The 23,414-nt window shown below is 37.8% G+C and overlaps 1 protein-coding gene across 5 annotated transcripts in view; it reads right to left on the reverse strand.

The window, feature by feature from the left end:
• The window catches only part of LOC111775605 (gamma-tubulin complex component 5), a 48,436-nt gene that overhangs the window by 15,445 nt on the left and 9,577 nt on the right, over positions 1 to 23,414 (reverse strand). For 3 of the 5 annotated variants that reach the window (XR_011424651.1, XM_070231885.1, XM_023652159.2), the window contains exons 4-13: positions 22,798 to 22,894; positions 22,307 to 22,386; positions 21,793 to 21,928; positions 17,181 to 17,298; positions 13,998 to 14,087; positions 13,182 to 13,275; positions 12,414 to 12,660; positions 10,705 to 10,907; positions 2,661 to 2,776; positions 946 to 1,214 (exon numbers count right to left, since the gene is read on the reverse strand). Coding sequence is in view for 4 of the 5 variants with exons in the window: in XM_070231885.1 (XP_070087986.1) it covers positions 946 to 1,214; positions 2,661 to 2,776; positions 10,705 to 10,907; positions 12,414 to 12,660; positions 13,182 to 13,275; positions 13,998 to 14,087; positions 17,181 to 17,298; positions 21,793 to 21,928; positions 22,307 to 22,386; positions 22,798 to 22,894 (1,450 nt within the window). In the remaining variant the exon portion in view is untranslated. Of the gene's footprint in view, positions 1 to 945; positions 1,215 to 2,660; positions 2,777 to 10,704; positions 10,908 to 12,413; positions 12,661 to 13,181; positions 13,276 to 13,997; positions 14,088 to 17,180; positions 17,299 to 21,259; positions 21,334 to 21,792; positions 21,929 to 22,306; positions 22,387 to 22,797; positions 22,895 to 23,414 lie in introns of all 5 variants that reach the window. The other 2 variants (XM_023652167.2, XM_023652163.2) reach the window with 2 other exon arrangements.

Below are 23,414 nucleotides of genomic sequence, written 5' to 3' on the forward strand. Positions count from 1 at the left end.
AGTTACCACCATACTGAACAGTACTATGATCACACTAACAGGAGTCATAATTTCACCGGAAAAAAACACTTCCGATAGAGACCCTGGAAAGCTCATTAAATTTTATTACTCAGTCAAAAAAGAAATATTCCAGGGGCTGGCCCGTGGCCGAGTGGTTAAGTTGGTGCGCTCTGCTTCAGCGGCCCAGGGTTTTGCAGGTTCAGATCCTGGGCGCGGACAAGGCACCACTCATTGGGCCATGCTGAGGCGGCATCCCACATGCCACCACTGCAGGGACCCACAACTAAAATATGCAACTATGTACTGGGGAGCTTTGGGGAGAAAAAAGAAAAATAAACCTTAAAAAAAAAAAAGAAATATTCCACAAACTGAAAATATTATTTAAAGTAGATACAATAATACAAAATAATTAATATGACATTAGGGAGATTTACAAACAAAATAACTAAAGTCACATTTATACCTCTAAAGTCTTTTTAGTCAGTTGATAAAACTTTAAGCATATTGCTTAAATTGCAACAAAAAGATCAGAAATTATATCAAGATTTTCTCAAAATCTACAGTCAAGTCTGAATTGCTCATCAACAAATTCCTGTCTCCCAGGGTTCATGGTCCTCAAGAGTTAAATGCTGTACTGCACTAAGAAATGCCAGAGAATTATTTTTTAAAGGACTGGTCCTAAGGAATCAAGAGTAAGGAAAATGCATGTGGAACTTACTCTCACTGCCTTTCAAACATAGTGATGAAAGTTTCCAACGAGGACAATCTTTTTTCAATCAGGAGTAGCATGATCTACTGATTTGATCATGGTGATAATTTCCATGAAAATAAAAGCTTTTGATAATTTTCAAACTACAAAATAATGATGCATCTCAGGATGACAAGAGTGAAGAGAGAGTAGTAGCCCCAATGCTGAGAGAGACACATGAGGAAGGGACCCACTACCTCTGGCTGTGGCCTGGCATGTGGTGCTCTCCGCACACTGCAGGTTCTTCAGCAGCTGCATCGACTTGCCCGCCATTATGATCTGCTTAAGGACAGGTTTAAGGAAGGACACCATGGTGTGCTGCCTGCTGGAGGGCCCTTGGTCACTGCCAGAACTTGCACTGGCATTATCACTCATTTTTTCTTCATTTTCTGTCTTTTCCGATACACTGTACAGTGTGTAAGTTGCATACCAAAAGTCTCTGTGATTTACTGGAACATTTTTGTTTCTATGGAAATGCAAAAGAATTTTAAATGTTAACTTTTTTCTTAAAAACAACAGTACATCTGTTCTTTCTCAGGCATGTTGTCCAGGCATTCCAAAATACAGCAATATCAATTATTAGTAAAACGAAGCAATCTTCAGGCAAAATGGGCAGGGGTTTTATCTGACTTCAGTTTAACATAGAAAAGTGGATAAATACTTTGAATGACATACATAAAATTTAACTAAGTAGAAAGTTTCTCGAATTGGAATTAAACAAAATGATTAATTTGCTCCTCTTTGGAGATAGAATAAAAGTTTATCCATTTGCCGTCTCCTGTGAAAGTAACCTCCAGACTTCCACATCTTTTTACCACATAGATTCCTTTTTTTCCCCCCTGAGGAAGATTGGCCTAGAGCCAACATCTGATGCCAATCTTCCTCTTTTTTGCTTGAGGAAGACTAGGCCTGAGCTAACATCTGTGCCAATTTTCTTCTATTTCGTATGTGGGCCACTGCCACAGCATAGCTGATGACTGGTGTGGGTCTGTGCCCGGGATTAGAACTTGGAAACCTGTGCTACTGAAGCAGAGTGCCCCAGACCTAACCACCATGCTATGGGGCCAGGCCCTCCCCACAAAGATTCTTAACAACAAAGTGATGGTCACTTATCACTCTCTAAAAGCAGTCAGAATCCCCTTTTTACAAAAGTTCTCATGTGAGATAGATGAAACAGGATATAATGACAGATGCAAGATTTAGTTAAAGACAGGCCAGCTCATTTATATGAGCACTGAGTAAACAGGGTTACCTTTCCAGAGTTCTAAGGACTTAAAGTTATCCTTGAACTAAATGGATTGCTCTCAATAAAAACCTCTATCTAAACAGACTGCACAACTTAAAACTGAGTTAAGAGAGTGCCAACAGTTCTGTGTTGCAGTTTCTATGATTCTGTTCAGAACAGTCAATTAACTGAAGAGGAATCATAAGTGGATTAAGATTTTTCCTTGTTTTACTATATAGTATACTAAGAAGGGAAAAAAGAATAATTTGGAGAAACAAATATATTAGAAGCATATTCTGCATTATTTTCATATCTCTTATCTTATTGGTAATTTATAATGGGAATAGCTGAAGTCATTTGATATCATCTAAATTCATTTTATAGAAAGCAGTGCACCTTTTACCATACCAGCCAGCCATAAACACACCATCATTCAGAAATATAATTTGCTATGCAGAGCTGTAAACTGACAAGAAACTTGGAAAAAGACTATTTTTGGCTGGTACATGACATCTTCTATAAAAATGCAACAGAACCTGAGTATGGTAGCAACACACCTCTGTCGTTTGAACTGCTCTCCCTCAGTATCACTTGAAACTACTCAAAGTGAACAATTTTCCCATGAGAGAAAAAAGGGTAAAACCAGTGCTCAGTGTGTCTCCTGTGCTGTGTGTCGCTGGCCCTCACCTCTGGATGATGAACTCCCTGGCGCAGTCACAGAGATGCCCGTGTGCAATCCACTCATCCACAGTCTGCAGGTAGGGCCGCACTGTCTCCACCCAGAGAGAGAAGAGCAAGGAGACCTGAGAAGAGATCATGCAAAGTTCATTCTCAGAAATCCCTCATCTCTGGACAAAATGAGGGTTGAACATTTCTGAAATGCCTTTAGAGTTTTCTGGAACAAAGTAATAAATTAAAAATCCAAAACATGTGCTATAAAATCCTTATGAAAAATTCACCTAAATATGAGCTAACCACATTGTCTGTAGTCCATACCAGGACCTTCTTGAGAGTAAAAGTTAACCATGGACAACAGCTCTACCCTGGGCAGTCTAAATTCATATAGTTACCCCTATCTAAATAGTGCTACTAGCAAAATGTCCATTAAGAATGAGGAAATGATTTCATTCTACTGCAGCTCCCACAGGAAAAAAAAAACGCACAGGTGAAAGAAATCAAGCTTCTTTATATTGAAGCATAGTATCCAAATAGTGAGAAACAGGTACAACGACAAACTAGGAAACACACCTAAAATAGGTACTCAAACAAACCTGAAGCTTCCTAGATTACAGACTCTAGTTAGGTTGTTATTTTTTTAAATTGTAAAAAAAATACATAGCATAGGAGTAGTCTTCTTTGTCTCTCCCCCTTTGAATCTACAACTAATTGGACATTCATCGCTTAACAAAGGATATCCATATAGCATCTCAGGACGCCTGAGAGACCCGTGCTGCTATACATCGGAAGGCGGACGGACATCCCCCTGGGAGGAGGTGGAGATAGATGAAAACTCTCTGACCCCCGACCCCCGAACAGCCTAGTACCTGCAAGTGGCTTTCTTCCAGCAGACTCCCCCATAACATCGCCACGCACCAAGGGCAGGAGGGTGCGCACACCAGAGGAGCGACGGTGGAAACAGGTGACTACAGCCCTACCTAAGCCCCCCTTGATTACACCTAAGCCCAGGAGGAAACTCCAGGGTCCCGCACTGGCGGCGTCAGGGAAAGCCTCTACTCGCCATTAGTGGAGAGGCTCCGCCCAGCATTGAGAATACTGGGAGGCTCCCGAAGAGGAGAATCCTGAACGGGGCAGCGGCCCGCCAGCGGCTGCAGCCAGTCTCACAGACTCTGGCTGTCCCCCAGATGGGGAAAGGGGCTCCCGGAGAACTCCTGGGAAAGGACCGGGGCTAGGTGGAGTTCCAGTGGCCGCCTCCACGGCCCAGAGGGAAACTCCAGGGTCCCGCTCCGGCAGCAGGGAAAGCCTCTACTCGCCATTAGTGGAGAGGCTCCACCCAGCATTCAGAACGCCAGGAGGGTCCCAAAGAGGAGAATCCCGGGCAGGGCAGCAGCCAGCCAGCCGCCACCGGACTCACAGACTCTGGCCCCGCCCGGCAATCACAAGGCTGGAAGGCCCTGGGGCAAAAGTAGCATAGCTAGGTGAGCTAACCACAGACTGCAGAAGATACCCATAGCTCTGTTGTAACCTATAAGTGATATGATAACAAGTGAGATTTTGTGGGCTCCGACAGTGACAGAGCTGCAAATATAGGTGATCCTGCTCCCGGCCGCTGGGAAAGCCCATAACACCGCTTCAGACCGCAAGGAGGGAGCATGTCTAGGTGGTCTGCAACAGTAGGCACCAGCAGTATGAAGCCCCCTTGCGACTGCCCCCACAGCTGAAGAGGGACCCCACAGGACCACTGTGACTACGAGGAGGGGCCCAGGTCCAGATAGCAACAGCTGATAGGGTTCCTGGTCGGTGCAGTCTAAACAGCTGCTCCCCTGCCACACCAGTAGAAACAAGTGGAAGCAGTAACTAAACTCTCTCTCTATGCAGAGGCACAAATCTACACCATCAAGAAGTATGAAAAAATATATTAAATCTCCAGAACAGAAGGAAAATGACAAATACCCAGAAAACAATCCCAAAGACAATGAAATATATAACCTAAATGATGATGACTTCAAAACAGCCATTATTAAAAAACTGAATGAGTTAAAAGAAAATACAGATAGACAATTCAACGAGTTCAGGAGCTACGTCACAAAAGAGTTTGATACTATAAAGAATAACCAAACAGAAATATGGAAATGAAGAACACAGTGGAGGAGATTAAGAAAAATCTGGACTCTCTGAACAGTAGGGCCGATAATATGGAGGACAGAATTAGCAATTTGGAGGATGGGAATATAGAAATGCTGCAGGCAGAGGAGGGGAGGGAACTAAGACTAAAAAGAAATGAAGAAACTCTCCGAGAATCATCTGACTCAATTAGGAGATGCAACATAAGGATTATAGGTATACCAGAGGGAGAAGAGAAGGAGAAGGGGGCAGAAAGCCTGTTCAAAGAAATAATGGCTGAGAACTTCCCAAACCTGGGGAGAGAGATGGAACTTCATGTAACAGAAGCCAAGAGATCTCCAAACTTTATCAATGCAAGAAAACTAACCCCAAGGCATAGAGTAGTGAAGCTAGCAAAAGTCAACGACAAAGAGAAAATACTAAGGGCAGTCAGGCAGAAGAAAATAACCTACAAAGGAACCCCCATAAGGCTATCAGCAGATTTCTCAACAGAAACTTTACAGGCTAGAAGAGAGTGGAATGATATATTCAAAACTCTGAAGGACAAAAACCTGCAGCCAAGAATACTCTACCCAGTGAAAATATCCTTCAAATATGATGGAGAAATAAAAACTTTCCCGGGTAAACAAAAGTTAAGGGAGTTCATTGGCACAAAACCTCCTCTTCAAGAAATGCTCAGGAAAACCCTCATACCTGAAAAATCAAAAAAACGAAAGGGGCTACAAAACCAAGAGCAAAGGAGATAAGTAGAAGGACAATAACAGAAAGTAGCAGCTCTCCATCAGAACAGGTTAGCAAAAGTTAAATAAAACATTAAAGATAAAAGGAAGGGAAACACCAAGAATAAATATAACCCTGTCATTTTAACCACAAACTCACAACACAAGAAAGAAGAGGAAAAAAAAATCTGACAATAACAACCTACAAGGGCAAGAGAAAAGGGATGGAACATTTTAATTCAAAGAAATAAGAGGCTATCAGACAATGGACTATCTCATCTATGAGATGTTTTATACAAACCACCTGGTAACCACTAAACAAATAACAAGAATAAAGACACAAATTACAAAGAAGAAGAAACCCAATACAGAAATTTACATACCTGAATTAGTAATCCAAAAATCATGGGACGAGAAACAAAGGAAATGCAAGAGAACCGGAAAACAAGAGATAAAATGGCAGCGGTAGGCCCCCACATTTCAACAATCACTCTAAATGTAAATGGACTGAACTCTCCAATCAAAAGACACAGAGTGGCAGGATGGATCAAAGAACAAGACCCAACAATATGCTACCTCCAGGAAACACAACTCAGCCTCAAAGACAAACACAGACTCAGAGTGAAGGGATGGAAGACAATACTCCAAGCTAATAATGAACAAAAGAAAGCAGGTGTCGCTATACTAATATCAGACAAAGTAGACTTCAAAGCAAAACAGATAAAGAAAGACAAAGGGGGACAGTATATAATGATGAAAGAGACACTCCACCAAGACGACATAACACTTATAAATATATACACACCCAACACAGGAGCACCAAAATTTGTAAAGCAACTCTTAACAGAACTAAAAGGAGACATTAACAACAATACAATAATAGTAGGGGACCTCAACACCCCATTAACACCAATGGATAGATCATCCAGACGGAAAATCAACAAGGAAATTATAGAATTAAATGAAAAATTAGACCAGATGGACTTAATAGATATATATAGAACACTTTTCTCAAGTGCACACGGAACATTCTCAAGGACAGACCATATCTTGGGAAACAAAGCAAGCATCAATAAATCCAAGAGGGTTGAAATAATATCAAGCATCTTTTCTGATCATAATGCTCTGAAACTAGAAATCAACTACAAGAATAAAGCTGGGAAAGCGGAAAAAATGTGGAGACTAAACAACATGCTACTGAACAAACAATGGATTATTGAAGAAATTAAAGAAGAAATCAAATATTATCTGGAGACAAATGAAAATGAAAACACGCCATACCAACTCATTTGGGATGCAGTAAAAGCAGTCCTAAGAGGGAAATTCATTGCAATACAGGCTCACCTCAATAAACAAGAAAAATCTCACATAAGCAACCTCAAACGACACCTAACAGAATTAGAGAAAGAAGAACAAACAAAGCCCAAAGTCAGTAGAAGGAGGGAAATAATAAAAATTAGAGCAAAAATAAATGATATTGAAACAAAAAAGACAGTAGAAAGGATCAATGAAACAAAGAGTTGGTTCTTCAAAAAAATTAACAAAATTGACAAACCCTTAGCCAGACTCACTAAGAAAAAAAGAGAAGTCTCAAATAAATAAAATTAGGAATGAGAGAGGAGAAATCACAACGGATACCAAAGAAACACAAGAGATCATAACAGAATACTATGAAAAACTATATGCCAACAAATTGAACAACCTAGAAGAAATGGATAAATTCCTAGACTCTTACAACCTCCCCAAACTGAATCAGGAAGAAATAGAAAATCTGAATAGACCAATCACAAGTAAAGAAATAGAAACAGTAATCAAAAACCTCCCCAAATATAAGAGTCCAGGACCAGACGGCTTCTCTGGAGAATTCTAGCAAACATTCAAAGAAGATTTAACACCTATCCTTCTCAAACTATTCCAGAAAATTGAGGAAGATGAAGCACTCCCTAACACATTCTATGAAGCCAACGTCACTCTGATCCCCAAACCTGACAAGGACAACACAAAGCAGGAAAACTACAGGCCGATATCACTGATGAACATAGATGCCAAAATCCTCAACAAAATTCTGGCAAACCGAATACAGCAATACATCCAAAAGATTATACACCATGATCAAGTGGGATTTATACCAGGGACACAGGGATGGTTCAACACCTGCAAGTCAATCAACGTGATACACTACATTAACAAAATGAGAAACAAAAACCACATGAACATCTCAATAGATGCAGAGAAAGCATTCGACAAGATCCAACAGCCATTTATGATAAAAACCCTCAATAAAATGGGTATAGAAGGAAAGTACCTCAACATAATAAAGGCCATATATGACAAACCCACAGCCAACATCATACTCAATGGACAAAAACTGAAAGCCATCCCTCTGAGAACAGGAACAAGACAAGGGTGCCCACTTTCACCACTCCTATTCAACATAGTACTGCAGGTGTTGGCCAGAGCAATTCGGCAGGGAAAAGAAATAAAAGGGATCCAAATAGGCAATGAAGAAGTAAGACTCTCACTGTTTGCAGATGACATGTTATATATAGAAAACCCCAAAGAATCCATAGGAAAACTATTAGAAACAATCAACAGCTACAGCAAAGTTGCAGGGTATAAAATCAACGTACATAAATCAGTAGCATTTCTATACGCTAACAGTGAACTAACAGAAAAAGAACTCAAGAACTCAATCCCATTCACAATCGCAACGAAAAGAATAAAATACCTTGGAATAAATTTAACCAAGGAAGTGAAAGATCTATACAATGAAAACTACCAGACTTTCTTGAAAGAAATTGATGATGACATAAAGAGATGGAAAGACATTCCATGCACATGGATTGGAAGAATAAACATAGTTTAAATGTCCATTCTACCTAAAGCAATCTACAGATTCAGCGCTATCCCAATCAGAATCCCAATGACATTCTTTACAGAAATTGAACAAAGAATCCTAAAATTCATAGGGGGCAACAAAAGTCCCCGAATTGCTAAAGCAATCCTGAGGAAGAAGAACAAAGCCAGAGGCATCACAATCCCTGACTTCAAAACATACTACAAGGCTACAGTAATCAAAACAGCATGGTACTGGTACAAAAACAGGTGCGCAGATCAATGGAACAGAATTGAAAGCCCAGGAATAAAACCACACATCTATGGACAGCTAATCTTCGACAAAGGAGCTGAGGGCCTACAATGGAGAAAAGAAAGTCTCTTCAACAAATGGTGCTGGGAAAACTGGACAGCCACATGTAAAAGAATGAAAATTGACCATTCTTTTTCACCATTCACAAAAATAAACTCAAAATGGATCAAAGACCCAGATTAGGCCTGAAACACTAAGTCTTCTAGAAGAGAATACAGGCAGTACACTCTGACATCAGTTTCAAAAGAATCTTTTCGGACACCATAACTCCTCAGATGAGGAAAACAATAGAAAGAATAAACAAATGGGACTTCATCAGACTAAAGAGCTTCTTCAACACAAGGGAAAACAGGATTGAAACAAAAAAACAGCCCACTAATTGGGAAAAAATATTTACAAGTTACTTATCTGACAAAGGGTTAATCTCCATAATGTATAAAGAACTCACTCAGCTCAACAACAAAAAATCAAACAACCTGATCAAAAAATGGGCAGTGGACATGAACAGACATTTCTCCAAAGAAGATATATGGATGGCCAATAGACACATGAAAAGATGTTCATCATCACTAATCATCAGGGAAATGCAAATCAAAAGTACACTAAGATATCACCTTACACCTGTTAGAATGGCAAAAATATCCAAAACCAAGAGTGACAAATGTTGGAGAGGTTGTGGAGAAAAAGGAACCCTCATACACTGTTGGTGGGAACGTAAACTGGTGCAGCCACTATGAAAAACAGTATGGAGATTTCTCAAAAAGTTAAAAATAGAAATACCTCATGACACAGCCATCCCACTACTGGGTATCTATCCAAAGAACTTGAAATCAGCAATTCCAAAAGTCCCATGCACCCCTATGTTCATCGCAGCATTATTTACAATAGCCAAGATGTGGAACTAACCCAAGTGCTCAGCACCTGACGACTGGTTAAAGATGATATGGTATGTATACACAATGGAATACTACTCAGCCATAAAAAAGGACAAAATCATCCCATTCACATCAACATGGATGGACCTTGAGGGTATTATGTTAAGCGAAATAAGCCAGACAGAGAAAGACGAACTCTGTATGACTCCACTCATAGGTGGAAGTTAACATATAGACAAGGAAAACTGATTGGTGGTTACCAGGGGAAAGGGGAGGGTGGGGGGAGGGTACAAAGAGTGAAGTGGTGTACCCACAACATGACTAACAATAATGTACAACTGAAATTTCACAAGGTTGTAAACGATGATAATCTTAACAAAAAAAAAAAAAATACATAGCATAAAATATACTATCTAAACCATTTTTAAGTGTACAGTTTAGTAGTGTTAAGTGTATTCACATTGCTGTGAAAACAGACCTCCAGAACATTTTCATGCTGCAAATCTGAAACTCTGTACATATTAAATGTCTCCCCTTTTCTTTTCTCCCTGCCACCCCATCCCTGGTAACTACCATTCTACTTTCTGTTTCTATAAATTTCACTACTCTAGTCACCTCATATAATAGATTTGTATTTTTCTTTAAGAAAGGGTTATTGCAAATATCTATATAAGTCAGCGAGGTACTTTCATTTATTTATTTTTTGAGGAAGATTAGCCCTGAGCTAACATCCACTGCCAATCCTCTTTTTCGCTGAGGAAGATTGACCCTGAGCTAACATCTGTGCCCATATTCCTCTATTTTATATGTGAGACACCTGTCACAGCATGGCTTGATAAGTGGTGTGCAGGTTTGTGCCTGGGATCCAAATCAGCGAACCCCAGGCCACGGGAGCAGAGTACATGAACTTAACCACTACCAGCCCCTCAGCCAGGTATTTTTCACACCTTGCTTTTACGTTTTGCTTTGTCCTTACCTTATCCTTCTTGTGATCTTGGAAATCATAGCTGAAAAACCAGTTTCCTGCAGTCTCGAATTTAGAAGCTAATTTAAAAACTTTGAACAACTGCCTGATACACCATGATTTAAGCATCACTTTTACAAAGAGCTATGACCGGCTTTCCACCACTCTTTTGGCTGAGCAGAACAGAGTCACATATTTTAGACTAGACAAGGGTCCCACATACGGTTTGCTCAGAGGCTTCTCCAACATTGTCATATTCAAGAATGGCCTTGTACAGCGTGTTGAGCAGGTGAGATGCCCGAACAACATTCCGAGTGTCAGGTGGAACTTCTGCTACTCCAGTACTAAACACTTTGTGCAGAACCTTGAGCTGAGCAAGTCGGGGTGACAACTTGTCTACCACTATTGCAAGAGTTATTGTTGTATCTGCAAATATCAAGAAATCAAACTCATTAGCAAGGAAAAATACTCGCACTCAAAATGTGACATAAATGCTAAGCCACTTATGGAAAGGCACAGCAAACTGGAGGGTGGTAGGTTTTAATCCCATATCACAAGGAACTAATTTCCCTAAAGAAAGAAGTCCCTAAAGAAAGAAGGGACAACTCAGCAGAAAAATAATTTATAAAGGAACTGACAGTTCATAAAAAAAAGAAATATAAGTGATTCTTAAACACACAGAAAGACACTCAACCTCATAATAAAAGAACGCAAATTAAAACTACATGGGCAAATAAAAAACAGAGTCAGTGGGTGACTGTTTTAGTGGGGGTGGGGATTAAAAAGAGGCGGCAAGAGCCAGTTCCTTCAACAGGATGGCACAGCTCTGAATCCTGAACGTGGAGGTGGTTATATGCATCCACACATGTGATAAAATGTCACAGAACTATACACAAAGATATTATTCCCTCCTTCCAAAAACCACAAACCTGTAAAACTGGTGAAACCCATGTCAGGTCTGCAGACTAGTTAACGTACTGTGCCCATGTCAGCTTCCTAGTTTTGATAACATACTATAATTACGCAAGGTATCACCATTGGGGGAAGCTGGGTGATGGGAACGTGGGACCTTTCTGTACTATTTTTGCAGTAGTTGTAAATAAAATTCAAGGGAGAAAAAAACCTACACTGGGTTACCATTTTACATTTGTCATATTGGTGAAGACCACAAAGTTTGATAACACACTGTGGGCAAGAGTGTGAGGAAACAGGTCTTCACATACCTGTTTACATCCTAGCAAGATGTAAAGTCATTTATCTGCACCTCTGTGGAGAACAATGTGGCAATATTTATCAAAATCACTTGTCATTGCATGCTCTTTGACCTAGCAACTCCACTCTTAAGAATTTACATGATAGGCTAACTTGCACCCTACACGTACAATTACATGCACGTAAGAGTTATCACCACAGCTCTGTTGGCAACAGCAAAAGATCAGAAACAACCTAAATGTCCATCAAAATGAGACTGGTCTACGATATATCCATACAACAAAACACCAACTTGTAAAAAAGAATGAGGCGGCTCTTTATATACATGTATGGTATAATCCTCAAAATTTAAATTAGAAAACAATTTGAAGAGAGCAGTGAATAGACTACTAGGCATGCATATGTGAATACGCATTGCTTGTACATGTCTAATTTATTTCTGGAAGGATGCAGAAGAAACTGACTACTTGGTTGCCTTTGGGCTGGGGAACTGGTGTGGCAGGAAGAATTTTCACTGTACATCTTTCTGTACTTTTTGGATTTTTAGAGAGATGAATGGCTTGAAAACACAAATTTAAAATAATTTAAAAAAGTGAATGTAGTCATGAGAATTACTTATTTGCCATGTAATTTTCAAACATTATATCAATTAATAACCTAAACTGCATTCAAAATATGAGTTATGTATCCTATGAGTAAAAGGGAAGAATATTTAAATACCATTACTGATGATGCACTTCTCAATTTCCGTAAGTTCCTCTTTAAAACTAATGAAGTATTTGTACAGGGCCCACATGAAAGCCTGGTATGTCCTAAAGGGCGGTTCAGTTGACTTCTTAGGAATGGAACCATTTCCAGGTAACATGCTTTCAGAGCTGTGCCCCATGACTTCATCAATGAACTCCTGGAGTCGAAACACAACCTGGCCATATGCTGCTATTTGTTCCAGCACTGATCGTAAACAGCTCTACAATATAAACAAACGGCAGTTACTTAAGTCAGTCTCCTGGACACATTCAAATTCATATCCCCCTCACTGTAAAATATTTCTTTTGTGACTGTTTTAAACAGTATGCTTAGCAGAAAACAAAGTAATAAAACAAATATTTAGTTTTATATTCAAAGGAAATAGTGTAAGCATTAATTTCTACAGAACACAGAAATGTGGCTTATACTTTTTAAAAACACATATAACATAAATGTACTATAGGCAACCACATTACAGTATACAGCTTTCCCAATACAGAATGACAGAAATAAAAAGCAAAAAACACAAATCAAGTCAAAACTAAATATGAACATCACAAACAATATTAAAGAATTCTCTAAGCATTGTAAAGATGGACAACTTAATTTTGCCTTTTGGATTTTAAATATATTTAGTAATTTTAATATTGCAAAATGGGTGTAAAGTTATATAACCACCATCATATTTATAAAATAAACCCTCTCATTTAATTTTAACTACAATAAATACAAATAACTTACATGTGTCAAATGAGTTACTATAATATTGTTTCTCACAGTTACCTTCCCATCTATCAACTGAAATATAAAGAGCTTCTTTACTCCTGAAAGTAACCTGAAATGAAATAAAAAAGATGAATGTACTTTAAGTCTAGAAAAATATTCACTACAGTAATGCCTAAGAAATTTTAATGCCAGATTCAGAATCGGGGGGGAGGGGCGGCAAAGAGGTCAGATAACTAGAAAATAGAAGACATGAATCTTTTTATCTGATTACCTTAAGACAAGATATTTGCATATCATCTTGGAGAGAAGTCCAAAACAGTATGTCCAAGCACTGGACCATCACATACGATGTGGATCAGAATCTGGAAATCTCAGCAGTAACAGCACTATATGCTGCATTTCTCATTTTCATTTTTGTGTGAACACAATCTAAATTCTTAGATTTCTGGTTTCCAGGTACGGGGCAGAGGCTAACTCTCATTGATATGCTGTCTATTATAAGCAGGAAGCAGCAAGCCAGGAAGCTTGCTTTGAACTCAAATATTAAAACAATGATGGTCTAATCTAATTAAATAATATACTTAGTTATTTAAGATGGAAAAGAAGTAAACAAATCAAAATGTCACATCTCCATGGTTGCATCTGAAATTTGGGCTCTTAGGCCCCCTAATCCAAATTTAGGTGCCCACTGGGAACTGTATTGTTTCATACCTACTGGCCCGTTTCTAGCTTGCATCTGAAAAACCCCTGAACACTTTTCTTTAAAAAACCAAAATTCTGCTTCTCATTAGTAAAGTCTTCTAGAAGATTAATTATGTGTATAGGTCTTACCATAGAGTTTCCCGAATAACCTGCATCTCAGTAACAAAAACTCTGTCATCTGGAACATATAATGGGTCACTGCTGTACAAGTGTTGGTCCCTATTAGAGAACGAACATCAGATGTCAATGAAAAGGTTTCTCATTAAGTAAAATTACATGTCTCAAAGAATATATGTAATTTAGTGGTAATTTAACCAGTAACCAATAAGCAAATAAACATAACATTATGCTTTAAATGCTCTCTCATGGGCCAACATCACTCTGATACCAAAACCAGACAAAGACAACAACAAAGAAGGAAAATTGCAGGCCAATATCACTGATGAACATAGATGCAAAAATTCTCAACAAAATTCTGGCAAATCGAATACAGCAATACATTAAAAAGATTATATACCATGATCAAGTGGGATTTATACCAGGGACACAGGGATGGTTCAACATCCACAAGCCAATCAATGTCATACACCAGATTAACAAAATGAGGAACAAAAACCACATGATCATCTCAATAGACACAGAGAAAGCATTTGACAAGATCCAACATACATTTATGATAAAACTCTCAATAATATGGATACAGAAGTAAAGTACCTCAATATAATAAAAGCCATATATGACAAATCCACAGCCAACGTCATACTCAATGAGGAAAAACTGAAAGCCATCCCTCTGAGAACAGGAACAAGATGAAGGTGCCCACTTGCACCACTCTTGTTCAACATAGTACTGAAGGTTTTGGCCAAAGCAGTTTGGCAAGAAAAAGAAATAAAAGGACTCCAAATAGGCATGAAGAAGTGAAACTGCTGCTGTTTACAGACAACATGATCTTATATATAGAAAACCCTAAAGAATCCATCAGAAAGCTACTAGAAGTAATCAACAATTACAGAAAAGTTGCATGGTACAAAATGAACTTACATAAATCAGTTGCATTTCTATACTCTAATAACAAACAGAAAGAGAACTCAAGAACACAATCCCATTCACAGTCACAAAAAAAAGAATAAAATATCTAGGAATAAATTTAACCAAGGAGGTGAAAGACCTATACAATGAAAACTACAAGAATTTCCAGAAAGAAATTGATGGCAACATAAAAAGATGGAAAGACGTTCCATGCACATGGATTGGAAGAATAAACATAGTTAAAATGTCCATACTACCTAAAGCAATCTACAGATTCAATGCAATTCCAATCAGAATCCCAATGACATTCCTCAAAGAAACAACAAAGAATCCTAAAACTCATAGGGGGCAACAAAAGACCCTGAATTGCTAAAACAATCCTGAGAAAAAAGAACAAGGCTGGTGGCATCACAATTCCTGACTTCAAAATATACTACAAAGCTACTGTAATCAAAACAGCATGGTATTGGTACAAAAACAGGCAAACAGATCAATGGAACAGAATTGGAAGCCCAGTAATAAAACTTCACATCTAAGGACAGATAATTTCCGACAAACGAGCCTGAGAACATACAATGGAGAAAGGAAAGTCTCTTCAACAAATGCTGCTGGGAAAACTGGACAGCCACCTGTAAAAGAATGAAAACAGACCATTCTCTTACACCATCCACAAAAATAAAATCAAAATGCATCAAAGACTTAAAGGTAAGACCTGAAACCATAAGGCTTATAGAAGAAAATATAGGTAGTACACTCTTTGACATTAGTCTTAAAAGGATCTTTTCAGACACCGTGTCTCCTCGGACAAGGGAAACAACAGAAAGAATAAACAAGTGGGACTTATCAGACTAAAGAGCTTCCACAAGGCAAGGGAAAACAGGATTGAAATGAAAAGACAACTCACCAATTGGGAAAAAATATGTGCAAATCATGTATCCGACAAAGGGTTAATCTCCATAATACACAAAGAACTCACACAACTCAACAACAAAACATCAAACAACCCGATCAAAAGATGGGCAGAGGATATGAACAGACATTTCTCCAAAGAAGATACATGGATGGCACATAGGCACATGAAAAGATGCTCATCATCACTAATCATCAGGGAAATGCAAATCAAAACTACACTAAGATATCACCTTACACCTGTTAGAATGGCTATAATAACCAAGACAAAAAATAATAAATGTTGGAGAGGTTGTGGAGAAAAAGGAACCCTCATACACTGCTGGTAGGAATGCAAACTGGTGCAGCCACTATGGAAAACAGTATGGAGATTTCTCAAAAAATTAAAAATAGAAATACCATATGACCCAGCCATCCCACTACTGGGTATCTATCCAAAGAACTTGAAATCAGCAATTCAAATAGACTCATGTACCACTATGTTCAGTGCAACATTATTCACAATAGCCAAGACATGCAAGCAACCTAAGTATCCATTAACTGATAAGTGGATAAAGAAGATACGGTGTGTATAAATACATATATACATATATATATATATACAACGATTCCATCGTATATACAATGATTACCACTCAGCCATAAAAAGTGATAAAATCGTCCCATTTACAAAAACATGGATGGACCGTGAGGGTATTACGTTAAGCGAAACAACACAGATAGAGAAAGACAAACTCAGTATGATTTCTCTCAGATGTGGAAAATAAACACATGGACAAAGAGAACAGATTAGTGGTTACCAGGGGGAAGGGGAGTCGGGGGTGGGCACAAAGGGTGAAGGGGCGCAGCTATGACTGACAAAAAATAATGTACAACTGTAATTTCACAATGTTGTAAACTATCATAACCTCAATAAAAAAATTTTTTAAAAAAGGTATAAATAAATAAATAAATGCTCTCTCATGTTCATTTTCACAAGTCAACTGAAATACTCTGAAAGAAGCACTCTCAGAACAATTCCAATTATTACGTTTATTGCTGATTTAGGCAAATGTTTCAAACCATGTATTGCTGTTTTCAGGAAAATAGTAACTATCTTTTCGATAAATGCACTAAAACAGAAATCAAATAAATGGCCTAATATATACCAATCCATTCACTTTGAAAATAACAAGTAAAAGACAGATTATAACTAAATAATTTCATTTTAAAAATATTCAAATAATTAAAATCTGTGTTCAATTAGAATTGTTAAAAAACTCAACAAGTTTAAATTTCAAGGAAGTACTTGATTAAAATCACAAATCAAAACCAAATATTAAACCATCAAAGTTTCTTCTATCAACACATCAAATGAAAAATTTAGCTTCTTACCAGACAGCTGCTAAATTGGAGTGCAAATGTAAACTATGAGGAAACCTCGAGGACCTGGCTGTCCAGTACTGACGGATCACATGCTGTTCTAGCCAGCTTCGGGCATCTGGCTCATCTACTGGAAGAAAATTTAATAAGTTTAAGTTATAAGAGCTAACAAAAAAACACAATCAACTTTGCCACAATATCTGGACTTAACGGTTCCTTTCAAACATTCAACTGAAAAAGGCTCTTTAAAAGCTACCTGGCAATGTCTATAAACATAAGCATTTATTTAAAACCATATAAATATTGAGACATACATACAAAATTCAATTAAATGCCATTGGCTAAAAAGTAAAAAGAAAAATATTATTCAATTTTAAAATGACCCCATGAATAAAAAGACACAAACAGTACACTTGAATGGTTCAATAATCATGAAAGAAATTAAAAGGGTAACCAGAGATGTTCCTAAGCACCCCCAAACCAGTACCAGGGTTTGAAGGATTAGATATCTTATACAGGTTGTTCAAGAAAAAGGGAAAGCTGCCTAACGTTCTATGAGGCTAATATAATTTTGCTTCTAAAACCAGATAAAGACATGATAGGAAAAGTAATTCACTAAAGAATAAAGATGGAAAATACTAAATTAAAAAACAGCTAATCCAATCCAAAAATGAAGTAAAAAATAGCAGGAAGATCAAGGAAGTTTAGCACAGGAATTCAAGGGTGATTCACTATCAGAAAACCTGTCAATATAGTAATAGAGGAAAATTATAGGATTATCTCACAGATAAAGATTAGCATTTGATAAAGTTTAATATTTATTTGTGATTTAAAAACTCCCAGAAAAACAGGAATAGAAGGAAATTGTCTTAATTTGATAAAGGCCGCATACTCAGAACCTATACCAAAAACCATCACACTTAATGGAGGAATTTCAGAGTCAATCCTTTTAGGATGAAACCCATATACCAGGAAATCCACTCCCACTGCTACTGCTTCCCCTGCAGACTAGAGGGCTGGCCAGAAAAGAGACGTCGTTAACATATAATGAAGAAGATAAAAGGTATAAGAACTGGCAAAATTGTCAATATTTGCAGATGAGACTGATCATCTATTCAAAAACTCCAATGGAATCAACAAACTACTATAATTAATATGAGACTTCAGAAAGAATGTTGGGGGCTGGCCCCATGGCTGAGTGGTTAAATGCGTGCACTCCACTTTGGCAGCCTGGGGTTTGCTGGTTTGGATCCTGGGCACAGACCTACACACCACTCATTGAGCTATGCTGTGGTGGCTCCCACATAGAAGAACTGGAATGACTTACAACTAGGATATACAACTATGTACTGGGGCTTTGGGGAGAAAAAAACAAAAGAAGGAAAAAAAGGAGGAAGATTGGTAACAGATATTAGCTCAGAGCCAATCTTCCTCAAAAAACAAAGAATGTTGGATATAATGATAAAAGGAATGTTCCATCCAGAGGAAATAACACTTATGAATATATATGCATCTAACACAGGAGAACCAAAGCGCATAAAGCAAATATCAACAGACCTAAAGGGAGAAGCTGACAGCAATACAATAACAGTAGGAGACCTGAACACTCCACTTATATCAATGGACAGATCATCCAGACAGAAAGTCAACAAGGGAACAGTGGCCTTAAATGAAAACGTAGACCAGATGGACTTAACAGATACATAGAGAACATCACACAATGTTATAAACCATTACAACCTCAATAAAATAATTTTTTTAAAAAAGAATGTTGCACATAAGAACAATGTACAAAAACCAAGAGTGTTTGCTTACAACAGCAACAAACAAAGCAAAAAAAACAGCATTCACAACTATTAACATACAGAGAAATTAAAAAATACTTAAGATCTTTATAAAGAAAATTTCCAAAATCTAGTATGACAAAAAAGTAGAATAAATGTAGATGTTTTCATAGTAAAGACGTCAAATCTCCCTAAGGTAAATCTATAGATCCAATGCAATTCCAACAAAAATTTCAGCTGGGTTTTTATAAAGGAACTTATCACACTGCTTCTAAAATATCTATGGAAGAATACAATTTCACATATAGCTAAGTCAATTTTGAAAAAGAGTAATGGAGGTGAGCAAGAAACTTGCCTTCTACCTGTAGGGACATATTACAAAGCCACGTAAATAAAAACAGCCTGTTTCTCAGCAACTCACAGTAAGGGAAGAGAATAGAATGTTCAGAAATAAATACACATATTGTGATACAATAATGGTAGAACCACAAAGCAATGTAGAAAGAAGGAACTATTCACTAGATGCTGATGGAAAATCAGCTCACGACATGGGAGAAAAATAAGCTGGGCCCTTTAATCTCACTTCATAGATAAAAGTAGACCTAGTGGTAGTATGTACAAACAATGAAATAGTATTCAACCTTAAAAAGGAAGGAAATTCTGAAGACACCTGCTATAACAGTGATGAACTTTGAGGACATTGTGCTAAGTGAAACAAGCCAGTCATAAAAGGACAAATACTACAGTAGTCCCCTCTTATCCAAGGGTAATATGTTCCAAGACCCCAAGCGGATGCCTGAAACCACGGAGAGTAACAAACCTTGTACATACTATGTTTTTTCCTATACATACATACCTATGATAAAGTTTAATTTGTAAGTTAGGTACAGTACGAGATTAACAACAATAATAATAAAATAGAACAATTATAACAATATACTGTAATAAAAGTTACCATAGAGCTTAACAAAAAGAAAAAAGAGGATCTGGTGGTCACCAAAAACCAAAACCTAAGGTAATAAATAAAGCAAACAGGGGCCAGCCTGGTGGTGCAGTGGTTAAGTTTGCACGTTCCGCTTTGGCAGCCCGGGGTTCGCCAGTTCGGATCCCGGGTGCAGACACGGCACCGCTTGTCAAGCCATGCTGTGGCAGGCATCCCGCATCTAGAGTAGAGGAAGATGGGCATGGATGTTAGCTCAGGGCCAGCCTTCCTCAGCAAAAACAGGAGGATTGGTGGCAGATGTTAGCTCAGGGCTAATCTTCCTCAAAAAAAAAAAAAAAAAACCAAACAGAAGGAAAACACAGGAGAATGCTTTTGTAGGCAAAAATATCAAGACCCAAATATTAATCACATCATGAAAAACTCACAGGTTTGAGTACAAAAAATGTTTTTAAAAAATCACATATTCTGTTCGAAGGAGATCATGAAAAATGTTAATAGTCAAGTGACTCACCAGAAGATAACTGCAACGTCTAAAGCCCAGGAATTAATATCTAGATATACCAAGAACGCTGAAGGGTGGGGGTGAGCAGGAAGGACATGAAACCCAGAAGGAGAACAAGCAAAGGAGGTCAATGAGCACTTCACAGAAGGGGTAGGACTGAGGCACCTGAGGGACCAAATGGATTTCGCCAGAGCAGTCAAGACAAATGGAAATGAAAACCACAGGGGCCCACAGATGGGTGGATCTTATCAAGTAGGGATGAGACTGTGGGCCAGGTAAATATATGGGTATGGCACTAGGCAGAGCAGGTGACAGCAGCTCGGGGCCCGTCCACAAGGGAAGTGATAAGAGAAATGTGGTGTTGCAAACTGAAGAACACTAAGCAGCAGTCAGGAGGGAGAGAAGAGATGCACATAGGGTGATATGGACAGATTTAAAACAGTTAAATGAAAAGAGGAACAGAACAAAGTTTACACATAGCATAACACCAGTATGTAACTAAAAACAAAAGATACCAACCAACACAACGTGTTTTACAAGAACTCAGCATTTGTAAGAACATAGATAGCAAAGACATTAGAGCAGGTGCCTGCAATGGGGCTGGGAGAGAAAGGGAAAGGGGGTGAGAATCAGAAAGAGCATAAGAGAAGAAATAAACTGAACTAAAAGGCCCTGCACAGACTAGTGATGACAGTGTGCTCTAAACGCTCTGAACACTCTGCCCTGAAAGTCCAATTCGAGAATTAAAAAGAAAAGAAAGAGAAAACAAAATCAGAAAATCATTAGGATATTAAGTCAACTTTAACTACTTCTTGTGCATTTGGCAAGGTTCAAGTACAGTGAAGAGGGCCTGGTCACAGACCCCAGGTTCTGAGGTGAGCTTCATGGTTGCAGGACCACAGCAAAACCATTGTAACCAGGGCTTTGTTTCCTTATCTGCAAAAGGAGAAGCAGGATTAGATGTTCTAATTTCTAACACTGCTTCCAGCTCTTTCTGGATTCTACCAACTCAGAGTTCTTCACTAAAACTGAAAAAGCAGACATTCAAACTTAAAATTAAATAGTATAGATCTTTTCCTTTTACTTAGTTACTAATTTTAGCAAAGTCAATCATTCGCCAATAAAAAATAAACTAAAACATTTAGGACTAACAAAGTTCTCAGAACTATAAAAAAAAGAACAAAATTATACTCTAACTCCCTTTACAACATTAATTTTATAGTGCAACTTCTTAGGCACTACAGAGGAAAGGTCGACTAATAGTTTAAAAAGATTTGTTTTATATGGATGGGAGAGCTTACCGATATCTCAAATCACATGGAACCATTCTCAAAATGTGTCTTTCCTCCTAGAGAGTTCTATTAGAAAATGCTGCCAGCATCCAAGAACACACACCTTTCCAGTGGACACGAGGCCCTGGTTTCCTGTTTTGATCTTGTGCTTCTAAAGGCGTCCTGTCCACCTGAATCCCAGAGTCCTCTCTGCTTAAGGGCTGTTGATCATCTTCGCCTTCACTTTCTTCAGACCAATTCTGATCGAAAAAAGGAAAAACACCTTACTCTTTGAGTGTATAACAACTGGAGCTATTTAGATTAAAAGATTAAGAAAATTTCAGAAGAAAATCCAAAACTATACCAAATGAAACTTTTTTCTAAATGTCTTGAAAGTTACTATTACAGGATGGAATTATTTTTGGTGGCAAAAAATCCCAAGATTCACAGCTCCTTGAGGGATACTTATTCACTCCAACTTCCTAGTACTAATGCTTCGGTACAAGATTTTAATAAATCTTCCATAAGAAACTACTCTAGTTTAGTGGAGTGTTCCTGTTTTAGTTAAGTTGTAGTAGGGCAGAAGGACCCATAGAAATCGTCTATATCACAAGGCATGTATTAATATTGGCACTTACTGGTGTGTCTGCATTTGGACCAAGGTCAATTTCTTCACCTTCCATCAAGTATTTTCCCCAATCAAAATCATCTTTCTTTTCTAAAATGTAACAGAAAAATCTCATCAGCTTTATCAAAAATATGTAAAAAACCAAACCAAACCAAACCAACCCAAAACTATAGGAAAAAAGTCAAACAAAACTCAAAATGCATTTGAGAAATGCAAGTACAAAAATACTGAAACACTCAATAAATCGATATCCTAATACATTTTAAATTTTAATTTTTTATCTTCAAAGGTGATATTTCTCTTTATATAACTGAAAATACTTTAACTTACAAAGTCAGAATTTGTTTTAAATGAAAATTTGCAATTGCAATTCCATCTAAAGCAACAAATATTTTAGTTTCATAGATTTTTACAACTTTTTAGAAAATTTCATGCTAGTAAATAAGTAATAAAACCAATTTCCCTTTTATTTGTTATATATTAAAGCATTTGTTAACGTACCCACTTCTTTATCTCTTGGTGTTTCCACATAATTGCTGTTTGAAGGAGAATCAGACAGACACAGAAGAAGTGACAGTATGGAGTAATGTGCATCTGTCTTTAAAACAAAAAGTGAAGAATATGAGTCAGTGAGGTTGGTGAGAGCTTTCTAAACCAGTCTGAGTAAAGAAAAGATAACTGCATGACAGTTATGTCAATTGTTTTCCTGGTTTGAGAAAACATGAATTATACCTAAATAAATCCTAATCTCTAAACGTTTTTTATAGTTCAAATGTGTACACACAAGGGACCTGTGAAAAATGCAGTATCTGAATCATAATGAAGAATTGTCAGACAAACCTAAATTGAGGGACAAGCTACCAAATAACTGGTTTGTGCTCTTAAAAATGTCAAAGTCAAGAAAATGAAAGGCTGAGGACTGTTCTAGATGAAAGGATACCAACTGGTAAACTGAGCAAAGGGAAGAGGAGTTTCTTCAACTATTCTTCAACTGTTAAGTTTGGTTTAAACTTAAAATATATTTTAAAAATCACATTTCAAAAGCTACCAGAAAATAAAAAGCCCCAAATGTGCTAAAGGTCATAAACTACGCTTGGAAAGGAGAGAGGAGATAGGTT

This window comes from Equus caballus, chromosome 1 (genome assembly GCF_041296265.1).
Source record: "Equus caballus isolate H_3958 breed thoroughbred chromosome 1, TB-T2T, whole genome shotgun sequence".
NCBI classification, from domain to species: domain Eukaryota; kingdom Metazoa; phylum Chordata; class Mammalia; order Perissodactyla; family Equidae; genus Equus; species Equus caballus.